Genomic DNA, 26,974 nt, shown 5'->3' on the forward strand with positions numbered 1-26,974 from the left:
TTGTGACTTCTTTGTGAAGCAGGAAGGCAGGCATTAGAACCTCCCTCTTTTGCACCTGCAGGAGGTAAAATACATTCAAATGACTTTGCTGAGTTTGTGTGTAAGGCAGGTGGAAAAGTCCTTGATTGCTTATGGTTCTGAGAATTGGCAGTCAGCTGCAGTCACTCAATGGAAGGCCACAATGCGGAATGTCGGGAATATGGGGCAAGGCTTCCAGGGCTCAGCCAGGTGCTATAGTTTAAAGCTGTCTTTCCTGGCTTTGGAATGATACTGCAGAAGAATAAAAGTGATTCTGTGAAATCTCCAGCTTGGCCAAGAAGAAAATTGATTCTGTAGTTGGAAGGAGGATCTCTCCCAATGGGAACTGAAACATGCAGAGTGGGAAATCAGGAAGCTTCCAGAACCAAGGGCAACTCTAGACTGAAGTTGTAGTCGGAGACACTCTTCACCCCTTGTTGGTTGTGGTTAACATCACACACGTCAAAGGAGAAGAGTGTCCACTGGAGGGTGCTATGGCCTGAATTGTGTCCCACTAGCCCCAAATTCATACATTGAAACCCTAATCCCCAATGTTCCAAATCTGGAGACAGGGTTTTTAGGAGATAATTTAGATTACATGAGGTAATAAGGAATGGATTCTAAACTGATAACTGGTCTTACAGGAAGGAGAATAGAGAGAGATGTTATCTCTCTGTGTGTCTCTCTCCCTTTCTATTGTGCATGCATTTCTTTTCTCTTTTTTTTTTTTTTGAGACGGAATTTTGCTCTTTCTCACCCAGGCTGGAGTGCAGTGACATGATCTCGGTTCGCTGCAACCTCTGCCTCCCAGGTTCAAGCGATTCTTCTGCCTCAGCCTCCTGAGTAGCTGGGATTACAGGTGCCCGCCACCATGCCTGGCTGATTTTTATATTTTTAGTAGAGATGGGGTTTCACCAGATTAGCAAGGCTGATCTCAAACTTCTGACCTCAGGTGATCCACCCACCTTGGCCTCAAGACTGAATAAACAAGAGACATGCTTATAGTTGTGGTGGCTGAGAGGTCCAAGATCGAGAAGCCAGAACATTCAGTGTCTGGTGAGCACTCACTGCTTCATAATGGTGCCATCTTGCTATGTTCTCACCTGGTGGAAAGGGCAAACAAGCTCCTTTAGGTGATTTTTTTTGTTGTTTTTGTTTTAATCTCATGTTGAATTGTAACCTTATGTCACTTTTTTTTTTTTTTTTTTGAGACGGAGTTTCGCTCTTGTTACCCAGGCTGGAGTGCAATGGCACGATCTCGGCTCACCGCAACCTCCGCCTCCTGGGTTCAGGTAATTCTCCTGCCTCAGCCTCCTGAGTAGCTGGGATTACAGGCACGCGCCACCACGCCCAGCTAATTTTTTGTATTTTTCGTAGAGACGAGGTTTCACCATGTTGACCAGGATGGTCTCGATCTCTTGACCTCGTGATCCACCCACCTCGGCCTCCCAAAGTGCTGGGATTACAGGCGTGAGCCACCGCGCCCGGCCCCCCTTAGGTCACTTTTATAAGGTACTAATCTAATTCATATGAGCAAAGTCCTCATGACCTAATAATCTACCAAAGGCCTCATCTTTTAATATTATCCCACTGGGGATTAGGCTTTAATATGAATTTCAAAGGGACACAGACATTCAGACCATAGCAATAGGCAACATTGCATTATAAATGGGCCCGTTTTCCAGAGTATAATGTTGGGAACCAGCCCAACACTGTGCATGGGTGCCCCGTGTCCCAGCAGTGACAAGGGAGTGAGAAAAGAAATACAGGCACAAGAACAGAATTTTACAGCATGGGTCTAGGGGTCCAACAGACTCACGTGGGGTGATCTGTGCTGGCATTCAGCTCTGCGCTCCAAGCATTTTTATTAGGTGTATTATCTTGTTAATCTTGCAGGCTGTAGGGAGGGGGGCTCAGGAGGAAGATAGCTGGAGGAAGAACATGTGTCTGCAGCATTCAATAGCAAACATGGTTCTTCTAAGAAATGCTAACTAAGGACACTGAGATTTAACCACCCATTGTCTATCCAGGTGTTTTGGCAACAGAGGTGCAGCCATAAGGTCTGACCACACATCTTTCATCAAGGGGCTTTTATCTCCCAAGCATTGTGGACACTGAGCAATCAGAATTGCTCTATATTTTGAGAACATAGGCAGAGCCTGTGGCATTGCAGTGTCTCTGTCCTGCAAGGCTTTCAGGCTTTACCAGCACCCATCTGTGAAGACCCTCCCAAGTCTTGTGAGCAGAAGTTGCATTACTTCCCTAAGTCTTTTGCATAAGCCCCCTTTAAAAATCCTTACACAAACTCTACCTTGAGAAGAGTTGTGGGACCAAAGCAGTTTCTTTTCTGCTCTGCAGCCACACCGCAGTATTCTGCGGTTACAGACGCCCTCAGATGGTCCTTACCACAGGCCTCCTGATACAGCTTGATCTCTGCTTTTATTTTACTGCACCATAGTTTGGATATGATCCATGGCACAAATCTCAGTGTATAAAAAGCAAAGCAAGCTTGTAATCATTTAACTGTAAGTAACACACAGGTCTGCCCCTGGCCATCTCTTCCCACATATAATAGAACACACCATGGGTTCTCAGGATTGGCATTTATTATAGTCACAAACTTACTATAACTCAAATGCTTGTATTAATGTGGTGCTTACATTACCCTACTTCACAGATGGAAACAGAAAACAACAGCTTTTGTTTTAGTAGCAATAGCTATTATTATAATAAATATTGAAATAACACCATAATAATATCACAAAGGAAGCAATCTAATTGTGTTGATTTTACAGAGGTAGAAAAACATTTCCGCTACAGCTGTGGCTATTGTGTTCGTGTAAACTCCAATCTGAAGGTGGCAGAAACTAGAAGTGACAGGATTTCTTAGCATCAGAGTTCATATGTCATTCATGGTATCTTAGTAATTAAAGGCATGTAATAAATAGTGACAAAGATTCTGATATTAGTTATAAATTATGATAATTATACTTAAAACCAATAATAGAGCCAGGCGTGATGGCTCATGCCTGTAATCCTAGCACTTTGGGAGGCAAGGCGGGCAGATGACCTGAGGTCAGGAGTTCAAGACCAGCCTGACCAACATGGAGAAAATCCCATTTCTACTAAAAATACAAAATTAGTCAGGCATAGTGGTGCATGCCTGTAATCCCAGCTACTCGGGAGGCTGAGGCAGGAGAATCGCTTGAACCTGGGAGGCTGAGGTGAGCTGAGATCAAGCCACTGCACTCCCGCCTGGGCAACAAGAGTGAAACTCCATCTCAAAAAAAAAAAAAAAAAAAAAAAAACACACACAAAAAGCGAAAACAAAACCAGTAATAGAATCAACATAACGGTAGATTAAGTATTGTAGTTAATAAGTGGTATGGTCTGGGGGTGGGGAGTAGAGCAGCATTAGGGTGGGGTAGGATATAATGTAGATAAGAGTCACATGGGCACAGCAGCCTGACTGAAGCTGAGGATGGAGGGCTCCATCCATTCTGACATTAGGGCAAGTGTGCATGACAATCATGGCTTTAACCTGACTTTGGCCACAGGGTCAACATCTGCCACACTGCATCACATTCATTTTCCAATCAAGTACCTGAGGCCCAGAACCCTCAGCCCTGCCACATTCCTCTTGCTCCCTGGGTTCCATATTTGCTGGTGGCTGCTCCAGTGAATGGGGTAGAGCATATGGCACTGATGATGGGGTACGGGATTGAAAGTGCTAGGGTGGATGCCAGTGGTAATAGACTTTTGCCTCTGGGTCCCTCGCTACTGTCACCCACCAACATGGTACGCCACTGTGACCAAGAGGAGGCTAAGTTAGGAGACCCGTGGAATGTTGGGGGAAATATAGGTAAGCTACTCTGGAGGAGGGTGGCAGGGTGGTTGGGGACAAACCTGTACATGGAATTAGAGCTGAGGTATGCTGAAGCATGGGGAGGGGTATTAGTTTTTCGTTTCTTGTTTTTGTGAGACAGAGTCTTGCTCTGTTGCCCAGGCTAGAGTGCAGTGGCGTGATCTCGGCTCACTGCAACCTCCGCCTCTTAGGTTCAAGTGATTCTCCTGCCTCAGCCTCCTGAGTAGCTGGGATTACAGGTGCACGCCACCATGCCCGACTAATTTTTGCATTTTTAGTGGAGACGGGGTTTCACCATGTTGGTCAGGCTGGTCTCAAACTCTTGACCTCATGATCTACCTGCCTTGGCCTCCCAAAATGCTGAGCCACCACACTTGGCCCTCTAATTTAAAATCTAAGTTAATTTTTTAAAAATTAGAGAACCTGGAACCAACCCTACCACTTCTCCATGCATTTAGCCAATCTGTGTGGGGCATTGGCTCAACGTCAATACTACTGCTATTATTCATTCATTCATTCACTCATTTAACAAGCTTGTACTGAGTGTCTGCTTTGTGCTGGCACCATGTTGGGTGCCTTGGACACAAAAAAATCAAGACAGACAAAGACCAGGCCTCATGAGGTCTAGTGGAAAGGTTGGATGAAAAACCAAAAAAAGAAACATTTAATGTCAAGTCAGATGGTGATACCTGCAACACAAATATATACAAAATAATACAGCAGAAAAGTGACCCCAAGGGATGTGTTACTTCAGATACAATGGTGGGGCAAAGGTAGGGGTGGATGCTTTTAGGAGATGGGAGAAGAAAGCCAGATATATGGACACTGGGGAAGCAGAGTATGCTCAGAGAACATGGTTGGTGCAAAAGCCAAAAGTTGGAGAAAGCTTCTTTGATGTTAAAACAGCCAGAATTGAGATTCTTGAGAAATAATAAAAATAGTGACCACCTCCATCTGTGGGATCTCTGAACCCTATGATCTGTTTTATTATAGTTACACTTTATACTATAAACATTAAATGTGATTATGTAAAAGTAAAAACTAAAATGTCATATAAAAGTTTGATATGCAACATATAAAAATTATAAACTAGATATATATATTATATAAAATGGAAACTATTGTAAGTATAATAATATTATAATGTGCTATAACATACAGTAAAACACAGTATATAGTATATAATGATATCTACACATAAAATATATAAATCTAGTCTAATATCTAATAGTTTTTCAAATATCATTTAAATTATCACATAGTAAAAAAAAAAACAGTACTTCTGAGATTCATCCATGTTGCAGCCGGTGTCAATAAATCATTTCTTTTTATGTTGGGGTAGTATTTTATTGTATAGACACACTACGGTGTGTTTAATTATTCACCCACTGTTACATTTGGGTTGGATCCTACTTTTGGCAATTATACAGTTGCTGTGAAATTTGAGTACATGTTTTTATATAAATAATTAGGGTAAATACCTAGGAGTGGGATTGGTGGGTCATACGATAAGTGTATGTTTAACAGTATAAGAAGCTGCCAGCCGGGTGCAATGGCTCACACCTGTAATCCCAAAACTTTTGGAGGCCAAGGTGGGTGGATCATCTGAGGTCAGGAATTTGAGACCAGCCTGGCCAAACATGGTAAAATCCTGTCTCTACTAAAAATACAAAAATTAGCCGGGTGTGATGGCGGACGCCTGTAATTCTGGCTACTCTGGAGGCTGAGGCATGAGAATCACTTGAACCTGGGAAGCGGAGGTGGCAGTGAGTCGAGATTGTGCCACTGCACTCTGGCCTGGGCAACAGAGCGAGACTTTGTCTCAAAAAAAAAAAGAAGCTCCAAAACTTTTTGCCCAAAGTGGATATATCATATATGTATCATTTTACATTTCTACCAGCAGTGCATGAAAGTTTCCATTTCTCTGCATTGTTGCCAACTCTCAGCATTATGTCTTCATTTTTAGGCATGCTAAAAGGTGTGTATGGGTACCTCATTGTGGTTTTAATTTTCATTCTCTTGATAATTAAAGATGTCAAGCATCTTCAACACCTTATTTTCCATTTCTATCTCATATAACCATATGGATGGATCTCAAATGCATCACATTAAATGAAACAAATCACACTCAAAAGGATACAAACACACAGACATAGACACACACAGTATGTCTCCATTTACACAACATGTGGAAAAGGCAAAATTATACACACAGAAAGTAGGCTTGTGATTGTCTGGGGGTGGGGAAGCGGGATGGACTAAAAATAGGAGGAAGTGCAGGGAAGTGAGGGAACACTGTTCTCTGTCTTGATTGTGGTATTGACTGCATGTTAGATATAATTGTCAAAACTTTGAGAATTCTACATTTAAAAGGGTGAATATAACCGTATGTAAATTATATCTCGTAAATATGACCTTTAAAAAAAAGAGAAAAAAAGCTGTAAGGGCCAGGTGTGGTGGCTCATGCCTGCAATTCCAGCACTTTGGGAGGCCAAGGCGGGTGTATAAGGTTAGGAATTCAAGACCAGCCTAGCCAAACCCCATCTCTACTAAAAATACTAAAATTAGCCGGGCTTGGTGGTGGGGGCCACTCTGCCTCAAAACAAAACAAAAAATTAGCCAGGCATGGTGACACACACCTGTAATCCCAGCTACTCAAGAGGTTGGAAAAGGAGAATCACCTGAACCCAAGAGGCAGAGGTTGCAGTGAGCTGAGATTGCACCACTGCACTCCAGCCTGGAGACAGAGCAAGACTCCGTCTCAAGAAAAAAAAATTTATAGTCACGTTCATACAAAAACCTGCACACAGGTGTTTATAGCAGCTTTATTCATAATCAGTAAAACTTGGATGCAACTAAGATGTTCTTCAGTAGGTGAATAGACAAATAAATCATAGTACATCCAGACAACAGCATGTTATTCAGTGTGAGAAAATACGAAGAGCTAGCAAGCCATGAAAAGACGAGAGAAACTTAAATCCACATTACTAAGTGAAACAAGTCAATCTGAAAAGGCTGCATACTGTATGGTTCAAAGGCAAGACTATGGAGACAGAAGAAAATAGCCAGGGGTATAGGGTAGGAAGGCATGAGTAGGCAAAACACAGGATTATTAGGACAGCAAAACTGCTCTTTATCCTTCTGTAATAATACATACATGACATTATTCGTTTGTCTCAACCCATAGAAAGCACATCAAGGCCAGGCATGGTGGCTTATACCTGTAATTCCAGCATTTTGGGAGGCTGAGGCAGGTGGATCATGAGGTCAGGAGATTGAGACCATTCTCGTTAATATGGTGAAACCATGTCTCTACTAAAAATACAAAAAATTAGCTGGGCGTGGTGGCACACACCTACTACTCAGGAGGCTGAGGCAGGAGAATTGCTTGAACTCGGGAGGTGGAGGTTGCAGTGAGCCGTGATTACACCACTGCACTCCAGCCTGGGCCACAAAGCAAGACTCCGTCTGAAAACAAAAAAAAATCAGAATGCACATCAAGACTAAACCCTAATTAAACCATGGACTTTGGCTGATAGTGTCAATGTAGTTTCATCAACTGTAACAAATGTACCACTCTGAAGGGGGATGTTGATGATGGGGGACATTGTGTATACATGAGGGTAGGGGATATATAGGAAATCTCCGTACCTTAGGTGCATTTTGCTGTGAACCTAAAACTGATCTAAAAAAGTCTTTCATGCTGGGCGCGGTGGCTCAAGCCTGTAATCCCAGCACTTTGGGAGGCCGAGGCAGGTGGATCACGAGGTCGAGAGATTGAGACCATCCTGGTCAACATGGTGAAACCCCGTCTCTACTAAAAATACAAAAAATTAGCTGGGCATGGTGGCACGTGCCTGTAATCCCAGCTACTCAGGAGACTGAGGCAGGAGAATTACCTGAACCCAGGAGGCGGAGGTTGCGGTGAGCCGAGATCGCGCCATTGCACTCCAGCCTGGGCAACAAGAGCGAAACTCCGTCTCAAAAAAAAAAAAAAAGAGAGAGATCAAGACCATCCCAGTCAACATAGCGAAACCCTGTCTCTACTAAAAATACAAAAAATTAGCTGGGCATGGTGGCGCATGTCTGTAATCCCAGCTACTCAGGAGGTTGAGGCAGGAGAATTGCCTGAACCCAGGAGGCGGAGGTTGTGGTGAGCCGAGATCGCACCATTGCACTTCAGCCTGGGAACTCCATCTCAAAAAAAAAAAAAAAAAAAGTCTTTTATATAAATGGGTATACCTATACACATGTCAGTACTAAAATATTACGTTACAGTAAATACAAAGGAGAAATATTTGAAAGTCATGTACAGTGAAATGTGTTTTCCTCCATATGTCCTGAAATTCACAAGTGATACACTTAGGAGTAAGGTCAAATGGGAATAATGAAGGGTGACCAGACCTTGTTCTAGGGGATAAGAAAGAAAAGGTGATTTCCAGACATCCTCCTGAGGGTCAGCAGACATTGTCCTAAGTTGGGAATAATGGTGTATCACAAAATATCCAAAACTGAAGGAAGAACAGTAAAGCTTCAGATACAGTGCTGGATGAGGTGAAGGGAGTAATGGGTCAGCAGACATTGGTCTAAGATGTTGAATGCATATGATGGGCCATCAGATACTGTGAAGAAGTGAGGAAGCAGAGCTAATGATGGCTCAGTAGACACTGATCTAGGGTGGGGTAATGGATGTGTCACCGAACACTCCCCAACTAGGGCTTGGGAATTAAAGGGGCATTGTGGCTGCCCCTTTGACTATGTTCTATCCTTGGGCCCCATCTTCACCTCCCCATGCTGCCCTTCCGAAAGGTGAAAACATCTCTGCAGGGCCCAAATATTTCCCGCTCCCAGAAGTGCCAACAGACTGGCCCCAGACAAGCCATTCTGCAAGTTCCAGAAGGGCCACCCAGCAACTGTACATCCAATCAGATCATCTGCCAGCATCTGTAAGGTCACTGCTGCCTGTCTAAGGCAGGATACCTAATGTTAAATGAAGATCCACCCTTGTCTGCTCTAGTTCCCTGCTATTGGCTTCAGGCACTTCTCTTCAGGCAGGATGAGCAGGTTGTGTGGGTTGGGTTCTGGAGTAAGTGGGGCTATGTCAAGTTGCAGCTGAGACAGGGCATAACTGTGCATGCTGAGGAAGAATGAGCAGGGAGTCTTTTGCAATCACGTTGGATCTGTGGGATTCTGAAATCATGGCAGGGAATACTGGAAGCAAGTATCCACATGGGATCTCCTGTACCTGTTTTCCCTTCTTTAGCATCAGACCAAAAAGTTTACAATGACTTTTTAACTTTAGGGTTGAGAAGAGATACAACCTAGGTATAGACTGAAGGTAAAAACGTCTGGGTGTTTTAGGGAAGTTGGTTCTCCCCATTAGAGCTTCTTATGCTACAACACAGAAAAAAATCAGAAGTCATGCAGCAAACACTGGTCAACTCTCCACAGGTGCATTTATGGAATCCCTGCTGTATGGCAGTCATGGGTCTAGACTCACAGTGGTGAACAAAAGGGAAATATTTTCTAGTGTAGAAGCTATAGAGAAATGAGCAAAATATACCAGGCAGCATGGGGGAAAGTGCTAGGGAGAAGAATAAAAGAGGAAGGGTGAGGGGCTGGAATTTTAAACCAGGCAGGCAGGGAAGGCCTGTAAGGCGGTGTCATGGAGGGAAAAAAAAAAAAAAAAAACCATGAGGAACAAGCCACAGATAAAGAATTGTGCTCTTTGCAGCGGGCACTGCAAATACAAAGGCCCTGAGTCAGGGACCGAACTGATGTCTGAGGCATACAGCAGGAAGGGACCTTGTGGAGTGCAGGGATGAACATGGACACAAGTAGACAGTGAACATATGATGGTGTTAGTTTTCATGAGTTCATCGATTTTACATGATTTATGAGTTATTTCATATCGCATATATTGATTTCATGAGTTATCAGCTTATGAAAGTCACATCATTAAGGAAAGCAAAATGCTGGGCTTCGACTCAGCAACAAATAAATTAACAAAAAAGAAGAGACTGAGTGGGAAGAATTCTAATAGCAGAAGGAAGAATTTAAATTGTCCCAGATAACCTGAAAATTCTAACCACAGAGGCTTTCTTGAGAGTGGTGTAAGTATACAAAACTCTGTGCTGGGCTGGGCATGGTGGCTCACATCTGTAATCTCAGCACTTTGGGAGGCCAAGGCGGGTGGATCAAGAGGTCAGGAGTTTGAGACCAGCCTGGCCAGCATGGTGAAACATTATCTCTACTAAAAATACAAAAATGAGCCTAGCCTGGTGCCACTCACCTGTAATCCCAGCTACTTGGGAGGCTGAGGCAGGAGAATTGCTTGACCCTGGGAGACAGAGTTTGCAGTGAGCCAAGATCATGCCACTGCACTCCAGCCTGGCTGACAGAGTGAGACTCTGTCTCAAAAACAAACAAACAAACAAACAAAACACTGTATTGGGGGTCCAACACATTGTGCTGAGGACATGTGGGCTCAGAGAGGGTCCTGGCAGGTAATGAAGGGGGCTGCAAGTCTTGTGCTATAACAATGGGGACTCAAAATACACTCTGAGGTCTATGTCTGAATACATATAGAATTTGTCTTATTGCAGTATCTGTTGCTTGATAGAAATACTCATTGGGGAACTGGATATGTACAACTGTGTTGGATTCAAAAGAAGAATGAGGAAACAGCCACAGTTCTGCTCAACGGTGTGTTCTGGAACAAACAACTCACAGAAGGATTTATCACTATCATATATATTATGTTGTCTTACCATTCAAACTCTTGGCACCATACCCCGTCCACAGTAAATAGGATTATCCTTCCCATAATATAATCTTTCCTATGAAGAATTTGGTAACAGTGTTCCATTGTACTTTTCATGAGAAGGCTTTTCCTATTCAACAAATTGACTCAGTTGCTTCTCAGTATGAATAATGCCCGAAGGTTTATTGAGGCTGAGGACAAGGTTGGAAGGGTCCCTTGCCTCATTCAGTGCCTTCTGAGAGACTCTCTCCAGAACAGTCTTATGTGACGTGCTGATGTGGTCACTTCTACTTATGATATTAGACATTTTTCTGCTGCATGAATGCAACAATGTACAATCAGACCCATCCTCAGTGGGGTTTTCTCACACTGCTTCTCTCAAGCATGAATGCTCTGATGGACACTGAGCACTGATTTCTGAACAAACCCTTTCCCACAGATGCCACACTTGTAGGGTTTGTTTCCAGTGTGTGTGGTCTGGTGTTTATTCAAATTTGACCTGTTGCTAAAGGCCTTCCCACACTCAGCACACACATAAGGTTTCTCTCCAGTGTGAATTCGTCGATGCACCTGGAGCTGTGATTTTTTAGTGAAAGACTTCCCACAGTCACTGCACTCATAAGGTTTCTCTCCAGTATGAATTCTATGATGTGTAATCAACTCTGACTTCTGTCTGAAGGTCTTCCCACATTCAGAGCAAATGTAGGGCTTTTCTCCGGTATGAGTTTTCTGGTGCTTACTGAGATTTGACCTGCCACTAAAGGCCTTCCCACACTCAGCACACACATAGGGTTTCTCTCCTGTGTGAACTGGCTGATGCACCAGGAGCTGAGACTTGGAGGTAAAGGACTTCCCACAGTCACTGCATTCATAAGGCTTCTCTCCAGTATGAATTCTTTGATGAGTAATAAAGTTTGATTTGCGGATGAAAGCTCTTCCACACTCAGTGCATACATAGGGTTTCTCTCCTGTGTGAATTTTCTGATGAACAATGAGTATTGATTTCTGGTTGAAGGCTTTCCCACATTCATGGCATTCATACTGTCTCTCTCCAGTATGAATTTTCTGGTGTATATTAAGATTTGACTTCTGGGTAAAGGCTTTTCCACAAGTACTACATTCATAAGGTTTCTCCCCAGTATGGATTCTTTGATGTGTAATCAAGTCCGACCTCTGGGTGAAGGCCTTTCCACATTTGGAACATAGATAAGATTTCTCCCCTGTATGAGTTTTCTGATGTGTAATGAGATTTGACCGGTTGGTGAAGGCCTTCCCACATTTATTGCATACATAGGGCTTTTCTCCCGTGTGAATTCGTTGGTGAACATGGAGTTGTGACTTGGAGGTAAACAATTTCCCACAGTGACCACATTTATAAGGTTTCTCTCCAGTATGAATTATTTGATGTGTAACCAAGTGTGCCTTCCGGATGAAGGCCAGTCCACATTTCATGCATACATATGATTTTTCACCTGTATGAATTTTCTGATGCACTGTGAGTGTTGATTTCTGAGTGAAGGCTTTTCCACAGTCACTGCATTTATAAGGTTTCTCTCCAGTGTGAATTCTCTGATGTATAATCAACTCTGATCTGTAGGTAAAGGCCTTCCCACATTCAGGACATATGGAAGATTTCTCTCTACTTTGAATTTTCTCATGTGTAAAGAGGTTGGAATTATTACTAAAGACCTTCCCATATTCAGTACATATATAGGGCTTTACTCTTGTGTGAATGCGTTGATGTACCTGAAGTTGTGACTTGGAAATGAAGGATTTCCCACAGTTACTGCACTCATATGGTTTTTCTCCAGTATGAATTCTTCGGTGTGCAATCAATTGTGTCTTCTGGATGAAGGCCTGTCCGCATTCGATACAGATATAGGATCTCTCACCTGTGTGGATTTTCTGATGCATCTTGAGTGTGGACTTTTGTGTGAATGCTTTGCCACATTCAGTGCATTCATGGTGTCTCTCTCCAGTATGAATTTTCTCATGTATGCTGAGATCTGAGTTATAAGGGAAGCCTTTCCCACACTGGCTACATTCATAGAGTTTTTCTCCGGTATGAAATCTCTGATGCCTGAAAAGAGATGATACTTGAAAAAAGGATTTTCCACATGCATTGCACTTATAGGGCTTCTCTCTCGTATGGGTTTTCTGATGTGTAATGAAGTCTGGCTTCTGCACAAAAGCCCTCCCGCATTCAATACATACATAGAGTTTTTCTCCTGAAGGAACCTTCAGGTGTACCTTGAATTGTGACTTCCGGGTGAATATCTTTTCAAATTTGGCACACTGATAGGATTTTTCCCCAAGATAAATTTTTTGATCTTGCGAGGAGGCTGGTTTATAACTGAGAATTTTTCTACGTAGATTATGGTCCCATAATTTCTCTCCTGTTGGAGTACATTCACAGTAAATATAGAAAGACATTTTACCATATTGAGTACTCTTCCTAACATTCTTTGAAGCATCATTTCTGTTAAGCATATGTAAATGTAAATTATACTTCAAACCATTTCCAAATGAGTCACACTGATAAGAATTTTAAGGGGGATGAAAAATGTTTGGGTTCACATGAATTATTCTTCTGATATCCTTATATTCAGAATACCTATTTGTAGTCAATATTTTCTTTTCTTTTCTTTTTTTTTTTTTTTTTTTGCTTGAGAGGTAGTTTCGCTCTTTACCCAGGCTGGAGTGCAATAGCATGATCTCAGCTCACCGCACCCTCCGCCTGCTGGGTTGAGGCAATTCTCCTGCCTCAGCCTCCTGAGTAGCTGGGATTACAGGCACGTGCCGCCATGCCCAGCTAATTTTTTGTATTTTTAGTAGAGACAGGATTTCACCATGTTGAGCCACCGTGCCCGGCCCCTGTAGTCAATATTTTCTTGATTAAAACAACATCACTGACAGGTGCAGTGGCTCACACCTGTAATCCCAGCACTTTGGGAGGCCAAGGCGGGTGTATCACAAGGTCAGGAGGTTGAGACCAGCCTGGCCAATATGGTGAAACCCCATCTCTTACTAAAAGTACAAAAATTAGCTGGGCATGATGGCACACACCTGTAGTCCGAGCTGCTCAGAAGGCTGAGGCAGAAGAATTGCTTGAACCCGGGAGACACAGGTTGCAGTAGCCGACATCATGCCACTGCACTCCAGCTTGAGTGACAGAGCGAGACTCTGTCTCAAAAAAAAAAAAAAAAAAAAAAAGCAACATCACTTAGATAGTGATTTTCTCTTTGCTGATAAAACTCTATCGGTTATCAATCTGCCAAAGTTATTCTAGAATGAAATAGAATCTCACTTCATTTCTATCATTGTCTTCCCTTTCATGTGGAAAGAAGTCTTTTATTTTCAGATATTCCCTGGAATAAGGTTTGAAATCCAAATGTCACTTTACAAGGGTTAATAAGTGACTTTTTGCTCAGAGAGCTGCTAGTGGAGGCTAGAGGGGAAAGTAAAAATGGCTCATGCAGACAGAACACAGAGAAAAGGGTAAGGGTGGGTGATTTGATGAGGAGGGTGTGACACTACTTATAGGAAACATTGTGGGGAACAAGTTAGCAGTTAAAAGAAATAAACCAGATGGGCCGGGCGTGGTGGCTCATGCCTGTAATCCAAGCACTTTGGAGGCCAAGGTGGGCAGATCACCTGAGGTCAGGAGTTCAAGACCAGCCTGACCAACATGGTGAAACCCTGTCTTTAAAAAAAAAAAAAAAAAAATTAAAATAAATAAATAAATAAACTAGACAAACAGATAACACCAAAGATAGACATGAAAAAAGTAGGACAAAAAATATGATATATAGCACAGTAAGATTTATATAAACTAATGATCCATAACCCTAATTCACTTTAAATTTTACAATATGCGTGAATTAAAAAATGTTTCCGCCAGGCGCGGTGGCTCAAGCCTGTAATCCCAGCACTTTGGGAGGCCGAGGCGGGTGGATCACGAGGTCAAGAGATCGAGACCATCCTGGTCAACATGGTGAAACCCCGTCTCTACTAAAAATACAAAAAAATTAGCTGGGCATGGTGGCGCGTGCCTGTAATTCCAGCTACTCAGGAGGCTGAGGCAGGAGAATTGCCTGAACCCAGGAGGCAGAGGTTGCGGTGAGCCGAGATCGCGCCATTGCACTCCAGCCTGGGTAACAAGAGCGAAACTCCGTCTCAAAAAAAAATAAAATAAAATAAAAATAAAATAAATAAATAAATAAATAAAAAATAAAAATAAAAATAAAATGTTTCCATCATACAAAACAGTGGCTTATGGTGGGAATGGAGATGGGTAATGGGAAAGAGAGAAAAGGGGATATTATCACAAAAATAAAATAATCTTCACCACATTCATAGTCATACTGTGTCCTAAAGATAATCATTAAACTCAAACCTCATCAGGTGAAATATAAAAATAAAGCAATGACAAAAACAAACAAGGCTGGGCACGGTGGCTCACACCTGTAATCCCAGCACTTTGGGAGGCTGAAGTAGGTGGATTGCCTGAGGTCAAGAGTTCAAGACCAGCCCTGGCCAACATGGTGAAACCCAGTGCCTACTAAAAATACAAATTTTACCCAGGCATGGTGGCACACGCCTGTAATCTCAGCTGTTTGGGAGTCTGAGGCAAGAAAGTCACTTGAACCTGAGAGGCGGAGATTGCAGTGAGCCAAGATTGTGCCACTGCACTCCAGCCTTGGCAACAGAGAGAGACTCCATCTCAAAAAAATTAACAAACAAACAAGCCCAACTAGGCAGAGAGACCCTAACAGTGTGGAATCACTCAAGCAACATCAGAAGAAAATGTCAGAAAGGGTGATTAATCATGTCATGTCAAACAAAGCAGAGAGGTATTCCCAAAGATGAAGTGAAAATGATTCCCAAGTCATCAGCTATCAGATGAAAGGCCTGAAGGACTGGGAAGAGGTGAGAAATCTCATGGCCATTCCTATATCAAAAAGAGGTAGAGAGCTTTATTAGAGAAAAAGTTGTTTTTTTTTGTTTGTTTTGTTTTTGTTTTTTTTTTTCAGACAGAGTCTTGCTCTGTCACCCAGGATGGAGTGCACTGGTATGATCTCAGCTCATGGCAACCTCCACTTCCCAGGTTCTTGTGCCTCAGCCTCCCAAGTAGCTGGGAATACAAGCATGCATCACCACGCCCAGCTAATTTTTGTATTTTTAGGAGACATGGGGTTTGCCATGTTGTCCAGGCTGGTCTCAAACTCCTGACCTCAAGAGATCCACCCACCTTGGCCTTCCAAAGTGCTGGGATTACAGGCATGAGCCACTGCACCTGGCCCAGAGATAAAGTTCTGAGGCATCTCACAGTGAGAAAGACAGAAATAAAAGTGGTCTAGCAGGGGTGGGAATGTGTGACACAGAGTAATTTTGAAAGAAAGCAGATGCAGGAATGCCTGGATGTGAAAGAGGGACTCTGGGACAATATGGAAGGCAGGGAAAAAAAAGAATGTTAGAGAAAAGGAGGATAACAAAGATGGATCTTTAATGAGGCTGACTGGCACATGACTTAGAATCTACAAGGAAGGACACAGAAGTGCAAAAGTCATCAAGGTGGAAGGCATTTAGTGATATGAGAGGCATCAGGCAATACAAAAAAATTCAGAACCTTCCTGAAGAGTAGTCTTAAAAGCACTTCACAGTTCCAGAGGTTTTGTTTGTTTGTTTGTTTGTTTGTTTGTTTTGAGACGGAGTCTCACTCTGTTGCCCAGGATGGAGTGCAGTGGTACAATCTCGGCTCACTGCAACCTCCTCCTCCCAGGTTCAAGTGACTCTCCTGCCTCAGCCTCGTGAGTAGCTGGGATTACAATAATGTACCACCATGCATGGCTAATCTTTTTGTGCGTATTTTTAGTAGAGCCGAGGTTTCATCATGTTGTTCAGGCTGGTCTCAAACTCCTGACCTCGTGATCCACCCACCTCAGCCTCCCAAAGTGCTGGGATTACAGGTGTGAACCATAGCGAGTGGCCTGGTTCCAGTGTTTTTCAAGACAGCTGAGATTTCCTCCCATCTCCCATCTACTCGAGTCATGCTCATTTCACTCACCTGGGCAGCTGTGACGTGACCTATCACCCTGCAGTGTACATGGTTCCTTTCCTTGCTCCAACATGACCCCCTCTGGTTTAGGAAATTGATACCCTGTTCATGGGAAATGATAAAGGTCTGGGTCAAGCTAATGATGTTTCAGAGCCCACTCAATAAAGTCTTATTGTTCAATGAGGGTTTATTCTTCAGAAAAGTGACCAGATATCTCTGAGAAAAGAGTAATATTCTGAGTGCTCTAAACAAATAGAGAACCCTGGAGAAATAAAGGACAAAACCGTCAGCTATTTTTTTTTTATCTTTTTTGAGATGGAGTTTCACTCTTGTTACCCAGGCTGGAGTGCAATGGCTCGATCTCGGCTCACTGCAACCTCCGCCTCCTGGGTTCAGGCAATTCTCCAGCCTCAGCCTCCTGAGTAGCTGGGATTACAGGCACGTGCCACCATGCCCAGCTAATTTTTTGTATTTTTAGTAGAGATGGGGTTTCACCATGTTGACCAGGATGGTCTCGATCTCTTGACCTCGTGATCCACCCGCCTCGGCCTCCCAAAGTGCTGGGATTACAGGCTTGAGCCACCACGCCCGGCCCGTCAGCTATTTAAGATGCTGTCAGCATTCAGAATGGAATGGAATGAGAATGGAAGCACTCTTAGTGAGGCCTCCTTTCAGATACCAAGGTGACTGCACTTACCGACTGAGAGCAGGTGGCTGTAGGTCTCCAGCATCACATTCCAGTACAGGTTTCTCTGAGACAGGTCTAGGTGCCTCCATTCCTCTCTGCTGAAATTGATAGCCACATCCCTGAAGGACACTGATCCCTGTAACGGCACATTCCTGTTCAATGTGCATAGTCAGCTTTGCAGGGTGGAGTGACTATATCTGGGATTACGAACCATGGGTTTTGTTGTTTTTAATTCCTTTTTTTTTTTTTTCCTGGAGATGGCATTTCACTCTTTTTGCCCAGGCTGGAGTGCAATAGCATGATCTCAATTCACTGCAACTTCTGCTTCCCAGATTCAAGCAATTCTCCTGCCTCAGCCTCCAGAGTAGCTGAGATTTCAGGCATATACCACCATGCCCAGCTAATTTTTGTATTTTTGGTAGAGGCAGGGTTTAACCATGTTGGCCAGGCTGGTCTCGAACTCCTAACCTCAGGTGATCCGCCTGCCTAAGCCTCCAAAAGTGCTGGGATTACAGGTGTGAGCCACTGTGCATGGCCAATTTACCTCCCTTTTTTTTAAGAACCTGCCTTTTTGTTCTCACTTCAGATGTGAGAAGATAAAAAAAATTTTTTTCAACAAAAGAAAAAAAAAACTTTAAAAAAAAGAACCTGCCTCCCATTTGTCTAATAGCTTATTATGAAAAATTTTCAACATACAGAAAATTAGAATTGTACAGTAAAAACCTATACATCCACTACTTATATCTACCATTAACACCTTACTCACTTCATCACACATTGATCCATCTTACTTGTTTTTTTTTTTTGAGACGGAGTTTCCCTCTTGTTACCCAGGCTGGAGTGCAATGGCGCGATCTCGGCTCACCGCAACCTCCGCCTCCTGGGTTCAGGCAATTCTCCTGCCTCAGCCTCCTGAGTAGCTGGGATTACGGGCACATGCCACCATGCCCAGCTAATTTTTTGTATTTTTAGTAGAGACGGGGTTTCACCATGTTGACCAGGATGGTCTCGATCTCTTGACCTCGTGATCCACCCACCTCGGCCTCCCAAAGTGCTGGGCTTACAGGCTTGAGCCACCGCGCCCGGCCCCATCTTACTTTTTTTTAAATGTATTTCAAAGTAAACTGTAGACATCACTACACTTTCTAGGCCTACTTTTGCCAGAGAATTCTACCAAACTTGCAAAGAACTAGTCTCATTTTTACACAAATTCATCCAGAAAATAAAAGAACACTTCCAAACTAATTTTGTACAGCCAGTATTACTTGGATATCAAAATGAAAGAAAGCACAAAAAAAGAAAACTACAGATCAGTATCTTTCATAATTTTTTTTTTTTTTTTTTTTTTTTTTTTTTTTTTTTGAGACGGAGTTTTGCTCTTGTTACCCAGGCTGGAGTGCAATGGCGCGATCTCGGCTCACCGCAACCTCCGCCTCCTGGGTTCAGGCAATTCTCCTGCCTCAGCCTCTTGAGTAGCTGGGATTACAGGCACGCACCACCATGCCCAGCTAATTTTTAGTATTTTTAGTAGAGACGGGGTTTCACCATGTTGACCAGGATGGTCTCGATCTCTCGACCTCGTGATCCACCCACCTCGGCCTCCCAAAGTGCTGGGATTACAGGCTTGAGCCACCGCGCCCGGCCATCTTTCATAATTTTAGATGCAAACACCCTCAACAAAGTATCATCAAATTGTATCCAGCAATGAATATAATCATGTACTACAATAAACTGAAATGGATAGGGGAACTCTCTGTATCACTTTGTAATTCCCTGTGAATCTATAATTATTTCAAAATAAAAGTCTTTAAAAATATATTTCTAAAGAAAGGATATTCCAAAACATCTGGAATGGTTATGACTGGAAGATCATTGACAAGACTCACTGTACAATTCACGAGAGAATAGGAATTACAATTGACATTTGAACCACATGGGTTTGAAATGTGTGGGTCCATTTGTCGCACAGATTGTTTTTTCAGTAAGATTACACTACGTGTGCTTCCCTCTCCTGCCTTCCCTTCCACCTTCACCTCTTCCCCCTTTGCCACCCAAAACAGCAAGACCAAACTCTCTTTTTCCTCCTTCTCCTCACCCTCCTTAACCCGAAGACCATAAGGACAAAGAACTTCATGATGATTCACTTCCACTTAATAAATAATAAATGTATTTTCCCTTCCTTTTTATTTTCTTTTTTCTTTCTTTTCTTTTTTTTTAAGACAGGGTTTCACCATGTTGGTCAGGCTGGTCTTGAACTCCCAACCTCAGGTGATCCGCCTGCCTTGGCCTCCAAAGTGCTTGGATTACAGGTGTGAGCCACCACGCCCGGCCCTTTTTATTTTCTTAAAAGCATTTTCCTTTCTCTAGCTTACTTTTATTACAAAAATACAGAATATAGGGCCAGGCGCGGTGGCTCACGCCTGTAATCCCAGCACTTTGGGAGGCTGAGGGAGGCGGATCATGAGGTCAGGAGATCAAGACCATCCTGGCCAACATGGCGAAACTCCGTCTCTACTAAAAATACGAAAAAATTAGCTGAGTGTAATGGTGGGTGCCTGTAATCCCAGCTACTTGGGAGACTGAGGCAGGCGAATTGCTTGAACCCAGGAGGCGGAAGTTGCAGTGAGCCGAGATCACATCACAGCACTCCAGCCTGGGTGACTCGGACTCAAAAAAAAAAAAAGAAAAATTCAGAATATAATACATATACAAAATACATGTTAATCAACCGTTCTTGGTAAATCAACAGTAAGTTATCAGTAGTTAAGTTTCAGGAGGGTGGTCAAAAGTTATATGCAGCTTTTCAACTGCACAGAGGTCAGCACCCCAACCCTGCATTGTTTGAAGGTCAACTATGCTTATTATAATTACAGTTTTGTGTGTGTGTGTGTGTGTGTGTGTGTGTAGTTTTTTTTTTTTTTTTTTTTTTTGAGACGGAGTTTCACTCTTGTTGTCCAAGCTGGACTGCAATGGCACGATCTCGGCTCACTACAACCTCACCCTCCCGGGTTCAAGTGATTCTCCTGCTTCAGCCTGTTGAGTAGCTGGGGTTACAGGCGCCTGCCACCATGGCCAGCTAATTTTGCATTTTTAGTAGAGAACTCCCCACTTCCGGTGATCCGCCTGCCTCAGCCTCCCAAAGTGCTGGGATTACAGGTGTGAGCCACTGCGCCCATCCTCATCTACTCTTGACTATAGTTAGTGAATATGTTTGACTTCAGAATCTATTAATTTCCAGTTCTTTTGGGCATCCAGGTTAACTCTAAACAAAATTAAAAAAAAAAAACAGAAATAAGGTTGAGAATAATTTTTGATATTATCTATTATTACTAAAAACTTCGGCAGGAAAATCAACTGTAAAATCACATGATCTTTTCCATCATTTTTGGCTGTGTTGGGAGTGTTGAATCAACACTTTAATTCCTTTAAGGACTTTTGTATCATTTGTTCTTACCAAAAAAAAATAAGCACTACTTTATTGAACTATTTTTTTACATTGTGGTAAAATATACATAAAATTTGCCATTTTAATTATTTTAAAGTGTCCAGTTCAGTAGCTTAAAGTACATTCACACTATTGTGCAAGAGCTTTTTACTTATTTCTAATGTAATGCTGTTAGAAAACAGAATCAATATTATAGCAAATATTTCTATTTTTTTGTCTGCTTTGGTCAACAGGCTTCTAAGAGTAGTGTGATAAAATGGCCAAAGGTGTATTTAATTATTTCTGTTCATTTTTACTTAAAATAGTTTGAAAATACATTCTTTATTAAATAAACACTAATAATTTGTATAATTCTTTGTATATGATTCTTTTCATAAGGATGAACAACACGTTTGCATCCCTTTAGGTGATTTTCATCTTAAATCTCTTTTGATCTGTTCTTAAATTGTAGCCGTAGCTTTCTTTTGGTTCATTCCTTTATGGTTTTGTTTTTTGTTTTTTGTTTCTTAGATGGATTCTCGCTGTGCTGCCAGGCTGGAGTGCAGTGGTGCAATCAGCTCACTGCAACCTCTGACTCCTGGGCTCAAGCGATTCTCCTGCCTCAACCTCCCAAATACCTGGGACTATAGGCATGTGGAACTATGCCCACCAAATTTTTGTATTTTTAGTAGAGACAGGGTTTCACCAAGTTGGCCAAGATGGTCTCCATCTCTTGACCTCATGATCCGCCCTCCTCTGCCTCCCAAAGTGCTGGGATTATAGGTGTGAGCTACCACGCCCAGCCTCATTCCTTTATTTTAAATAAGGACAAAAGCAGCCCCTGACCTCTGAGAGTTAGGCCAGTACTATCAGTTAATTAAGCCTCAGTGTTGCTAGAAGCTAACCTGGCAGGGACCAGCTAACTCATGGTGTTCTCCATGGTGCTACACAAAAACATTCTCTTAGAACACCAGCAGCAAACCAGACCAATCGCTGCCCATCATGGTGTAAGATGATACCAACAGCACTCTGTGATTATGTTTGAGCATAGACAAAAATCAGAACATCCTTCAAACCACAAAAGTGAATAAAACTTCCCCTTGTTCTGCCTAATATAAATGACTGCTGCTGCTTTTTCTTTTTTTTTTTTTTTTTGAGACAGAGTCTACCTCTGTCATACAGGCTGGAGTACAGTGGCACGCTCATAGCTAACCGTAACTTCAAACTTCTATAATCAAGTGATCCTCCTGCCTCAGCCTCCTGAATAGCTGGGTTTACAGGCACATACCACCATGCCAGACTAATTTTTTTTTTTTGAGACGGAGTCTTGCTCTGTCATCAGGCTGGAGTGCAGTGGCATGATCTCGGCTCTTTGCAACCTATATCTCCCGGGTTCAAGCAATTCCCCTGCCTCAGCCTCTGGAGTAGCTGGGACTACAGGTGTGAACCGCCATGCCCGGCTAATTTTTTTGTATTTAGTAGAGATGGGGTTTCACCATGACCAGGATGGTCTTGATCTCCTGACCTCATGACTCGCCTCGGCCTCCCAAAGTGCTGGGATTACAGGCATAAACCACTGGGCCCGGCCTTTTTTTTTTTTAGATGGAGTCTCATTCTGTCACCCAGACTGGAGTCCAGTGGCACAGTTTTGGCTCACTGCAACCTCTGCCTCCCAGGTTCAAGCAATTCTCCTGCCTCAGACTCCTGAGTAGCTGGGATTACAGGTGCACACCACCACATATGATTTTTTGTGTTTTTGGCAGAGATAGGGTATCACTGTGTTGGCCAGGGTGGTCTCAAGCTCCTGGCCTCAGGCAGTCTGCCCGCCTCAGCCTCCCAAAGTGGGTGGGATCACAAGCATAAGCCACTGCACCCGGCCAAGACTAATTTTTTATTTTATTTTATTTTATTTTATTTTATTTTATTTTGTAGAGACAGGGTATCCCTACATTGCCAGGGCTAGTCTTGAACTTCTGGCCTCAAGTGATCTTTCCACCTTGGCCTCCCAGTGTTTGGATTACAGGTGTGAACCACCATGTCCAGCTAACTGCTGCTATTTTACCAACTACAACTTTAGTCTCAAGCTATCCTTCCTATCTTCTAGATTAAAATTATTAAGATAATCAATCCTAAAACTGCCCAAGAGCAACAAAAGTAAAGGTTCACTGAGATACAGATAAGACTCTCACTACATGTGACTAAACCCTGAAATTAAAACCCACTACTTCTAGTATGTCCAACAGAAAGAGAAGACCTGACAAGAATGTCCACTGCTGGCCGGGCGCGGTGGCTCAAGCCTGTAATCCCAGCACTTTGGGAGGCCGAGGCGGGTGGATCACGAGGTCGAGAGATCGAGACCATCCTGGTCAACATGGTGAAACCCCGTCTCTACTAAAAATACAAAAAATTAGCTGGGCATGGTGGCACGTGCCTGTAATCTCAGCTACTCAGGAGGCTGAGGCTGGAGAATTGCCTGAACCCAGGAGGCGGAGGTTGCGGTGAGCCGAGATCGCGCCATTGCACTCCAGCCTGGGTAACAAGAGCGAAACTCCGTCTCAAAAAAAAAAAAAAAAAAGAATGTCCACTGCTAGGTTGTCCATAATATTTTCTGTATCATACCAAACAAACATTAAAACAGCAATGTGCAAAAAGTTAATCTGCTATAGGAGAAAAAAATTGTAGTTGTTTTCACGTGTGTATACAGAACTAAGCAATCAAAGAAAATGAATAAAGCAGGTTATCACTCTTGGGAGACAGGTAGATGGGAGGCAGGGGTGGGTGAGCCACAGTCCCATCTCTTTTACCATAATACTTTTCAGTATGTTGCTTTTCATGTATTTCTAATTTTTGAACTAGGTTATGCATTGCCTATTGAAAAGATTAAACAATTCCTAATAAATTATCACAATATCTTCAGACAGATGAGAAATAACATTATACCTGGCTGGGCATGGTGGCTCACGCCTATAAATTCCAGCACTTCAAAAGCTCAATAGAAGGGCTGGAAGGCAAACATGACAAAGTTACCCCAAACTGATAGCAGGAACTAAATAGAAAACAGTAGAGAAAAGACATGGAGAAGCAACATCTGAAAAACAAGTTTCAGAAAAAAAATAAAGAAGATGGTCGGGCATGGTGGCTCACGCCTGTAATCCCATAACTTTGGGAGGCCGAAGTGGGTGGATCACCTGAGGTCAGGATTTCGAGACCAGTCTGACCAACATGGAGAAAACCTGTCTCTACCAAAAATACAAAATTAGCCAAGCGTGATGGCGCATGCCTGTAATCCCAGCTACTCGGAAGGCTGAGGAAGGAGAATCGCTTGAACCCGGGAGGTGGAGGTTGCGGAGCGGAGATCGTGCCATTGCGCTGCAGCCTGGGTGACAAGAACAAAACTCCATCTCGAAAAAAAAAAAAAAGAAAAGAAAATAGAGAGGACATTTGTGTTTGAGGAGGTGGTTTAGGGAGAAATGAAAAAATACTTTCAAAATCTCACAGAAAAGTGACTTCTAACCAGGAATTCTGTCTGTAGCCAAAACATCAATATAGTGTGTTGACGAAATAAACAAGTTTTCCTGCCGGGCGCGGTGGCTCAAGCCTGTAATCCCAGCACTTTGGGAGGCCGAGGCGGGTGGATCACGAGGTCAAGAGATCGAGACCAACCTGGTCAACATGGTGAAACCCTGTCTCTACTAAAAATACAAAAAATCAGCTGGGCATGGTGGCACGTGCCTGTAATCCCAGCTACTCAGGAGGCTGAGGCAGGAGAATTGCCTGAACCCGGGAGGCGGAGGTTGCGGTGAGCCAAGATCGCGCCATTGCACTCCAGCCTGGGTAACAAGAGTGAAACTCTGTCTCAAAAAAAAAAAAGAGAAAAAAAAAAAAGAAAAAAAAAAAAACAGTTTTCCTTAACAGTCCACCTCTCCACTGTTATACAGGTGGCCTCCAGAGATGAAGACATTACCCATGTGTTGCTCATACTTGACAGGAAGATCAAGTTTTGTTTCAGGAGCACCAGGTCTAGAGTCCAGTTAGTTTCTAAGGCCTATCTGCCTCTCCCCTAAGGCTCTGGTGACGGATCAGAGATACCTACTCTTAGACTGAAATTCCACCTCCTGGGACTCCTCCTCCTCACCTCATAGGAGCTGCCATGATCCTCTGGAGACAGGGCTGGGGATTTCTGGGGTGAGGTCCAACTAGTTGGCATGGCCACACTGGTCTCAACCCTTTTTCTCTAGGGTGCCTGAAGTTTAGTGGTCATCTGTGAACTCAGCAGAGCTGTTCGGAAGAGGTGGGCTGGAGTCTGGAGGAAGGTCTGGCCCAGGGACTCCCCAGAGACACCCAGGAACCTAGAAAGACAATGTCCACAGAGTCATTCAACATTCACTACACAAACACTTCCTGGATACATCAAGGCACAGGTCCCTGAGCTAGAAACCAGAGCAGTGGTTCCCAAAAATACGTATGCATTCGAGTTACCTGGAGGGCTTGTTAAAACAGTTTAAAATTCTTGCTGGTTGCAGTGGCTCATGCCTATAATCTCAGCACTTTGGGAGGCCAAGGCAGGTGGATTACCTAAGGTGGGGAGTTCGAGACCAGCCTGACCAATATAGAGAAACCCCATCTCTACTAAAAATACAAAATTAGCCTGGTGTGGTGGTTCTTGCCTGTAATCCCAGCTACTCGGGAGGCTGAGGCAGAAGAATCACTTGAACCCGAGAGTCAGAGGTTCCAGTAAGTGGAGATGGCATCATTGCACTCCAACCTCAAAAAAAAAAAAAAAAAAAAAAAAGTAACAACATCCACTGTTGGAAAGCATTTAGGCAAATTTCTTTTAGAAATTATTGGTTGAAGCTTGAATTGGTATAATGTTTTTTGAGCTATTTAGTCATATCGATTTTTCTTTCTTTCTTTCTTTCTTTTTTTTGAGACGTTGTTTCACTCTTGTCGTCCAGGCTGGAGTGCAGTGGCATGATCTCGGCTCACTCCACCTCCACGTCCCAAGCGATTCTCCTGCCTCAGCCTCCCGAGTAGCTAGGATTACAGGCGCCCGCCACCACGCTCAGCTAATTTTTGTATTTTTGGTAGAGACAGGGTTTCATCATATTGGCTAGGCAGGTCTCAATTTCCTGACCTCAGGTGATCTGCCCACCTCGGCCTCCCAAAGGGCTGGGATTACAAGTGAGAGCCACGGCGTCCAACCAGTCATATCTATTATTAACAATACATGAAACTGGTCCCAATAACATAGTATTAAATGTATAAAGCAGAAACTGACAGACAGGTGGGCAAATAACATTTCCAGCATATGTAGTTTACCTTCCTCAACAAAATAATCTGTAAGGAGATACCATATATATATATATATATATATATATATATATATATATATAAAATCACATGATTAATATTTATAACAATACAAATTAGAGAACATATTACATTGTTTGTATGTAACAAAGGTGACATTTATGAAAACTGAGATAGAACTAGGCCATAATGCAATTTTTCAACTGAAGCATCACCCACAGACACTAATTGAAATATAAAGTGCACTTCTGAACAGCTCATGGGTCAAAGAAAATCAATTACTGAAAAAAATTTTCGAACACTTAGATTTGAACAATAAGAAATTACTACACACTAAAACTTGTAGATCTTTATATTAAAGGCCGAAATGGAAAGAACTGAACTTTTAATTCAGGTCCTCACCGATCACCATAGCTGACCCTACAGGCACTCAGTCACTGACCACAGACTCCCATCACTGACCCCTAAACCCCAATCACTCATCCCAAAGAGCCCATCAACGACCCGAGAAATCCCTGTCACAAACAAGCATCGACAGATGCCACAGATCCACATCACCGAGCCCCGAAACCACCATCACTAACTCCACGGACAACTCCTCTATTACTGACTTCACAGAATCCCCAATCGCAATCAACGAAAATCATCACAGAGACCTCTCCGCATTAAAACGTGAAAATAACTCTTGACACCAACGGCGAAATAACTTTCGAGGACCACTTCCACTTCCGGTTCGACTTCTAGCACCTCCCTTTATGGACTGTTGATATTGCGCATGCTCTGAATTAACTTGGAAGCCAATTTTAGCCCACAGTCAGCAGGGAGCAGATACATCTTTATAGAGACTT

The 26,974-nt window shown here is 43.0% G+C and overlaps 2 protein-coding genes across 5 annotated transcripts in view; one reads left to right on the forward strand and one right to left on the reverse strand.

Moving 5' to 3' along the window:
- Positions 1-26,974, forward strand: part of ZNF383 (zinc finger protein 383) — a 64,500-nt gene that overhangs the window by 6,025 nt on the left and 31,501 nt on the right. The window lies entirely within an intron of this gene.
- On the reverse strand, positions 1,514-26,933 carry LOC101043802 (uncharacterized). 4 transcript variants are annotated; one of them, XR_012513847.1, is made up of 6 exons: positions 26,783-26,933; positions 24,952-25,165; positions 17,402-17,528; positions 16,714-16,806; positions 10,654-13,042; positions 1,514-7,351 (listed from the first exon to the last, which is right to left on the reverse strand). XR_012513847.1 is itself a non-coding variant. In XM_039466561.2 (5 exons), the coding sequence occupies exons 2-5, from the start codon at positions 25,021-25,023 to the stop codon at positions 11,025-11,027; spliced, it is 2,310 nt and encodes a 769-aa protein (XP_039322495.1). In that variant the 5' UTR covers positions 25,024-25,165; positions 26,783-26,933; the 3' UTR covers positions 1,514-11,024. The 4 variants fall into 4 exon arrangements, 3 of the variants coding, with proteins under 3 accessions (XP_039322495.1, XP_039322496.1, XP_074242520.1); XM_039466561.2 differs by having other exon boundaries at positions 1,514-13,042; XM_039466562.2 differs by having other exon boundaries at positions 1,514-13,042; positions 26,738-26,933.

The sequence above is a fragment of the Saimiri boliviensis genome, chromosome 14, assembly GCF_048565385.1.
Source record: "Saimiri boliviensis isolate mSaiBol1 chromosome 14, mSaiBol1.pri, whole genome shotgun sequence".
NCBI lineage: Eukaryota > Metazoa > Chordata > Mammalia > Primates > Cebidae > Saimiri > Saimiri boliviensis.

Bases quoted from the DNA above. Each gene is read 5' to 3' on its own strand.
- LOC101043802 (XM_039466561.2), bottom strand. From the start codon at position 25,023: ATGCCAACTAGTTGGACCTCACCCCAGAAATCCCCAGCCCTGTCTCCA. The intron at 17,529-24,951 runs GTGAGGAGGAGG...GTGCCGTTACAG, and splicing joins ATCATGGCAGCTCCTATGAG to GGATCAGTGTCCTTCAGGGA. The intron at 16,807-17,401 runs GTAAGTGCAGTC...TCCCATGAACAG, and splicing joins CAGCCACCTGCTCTCAGTCG to GGTATCAATTTCCTAAACCA.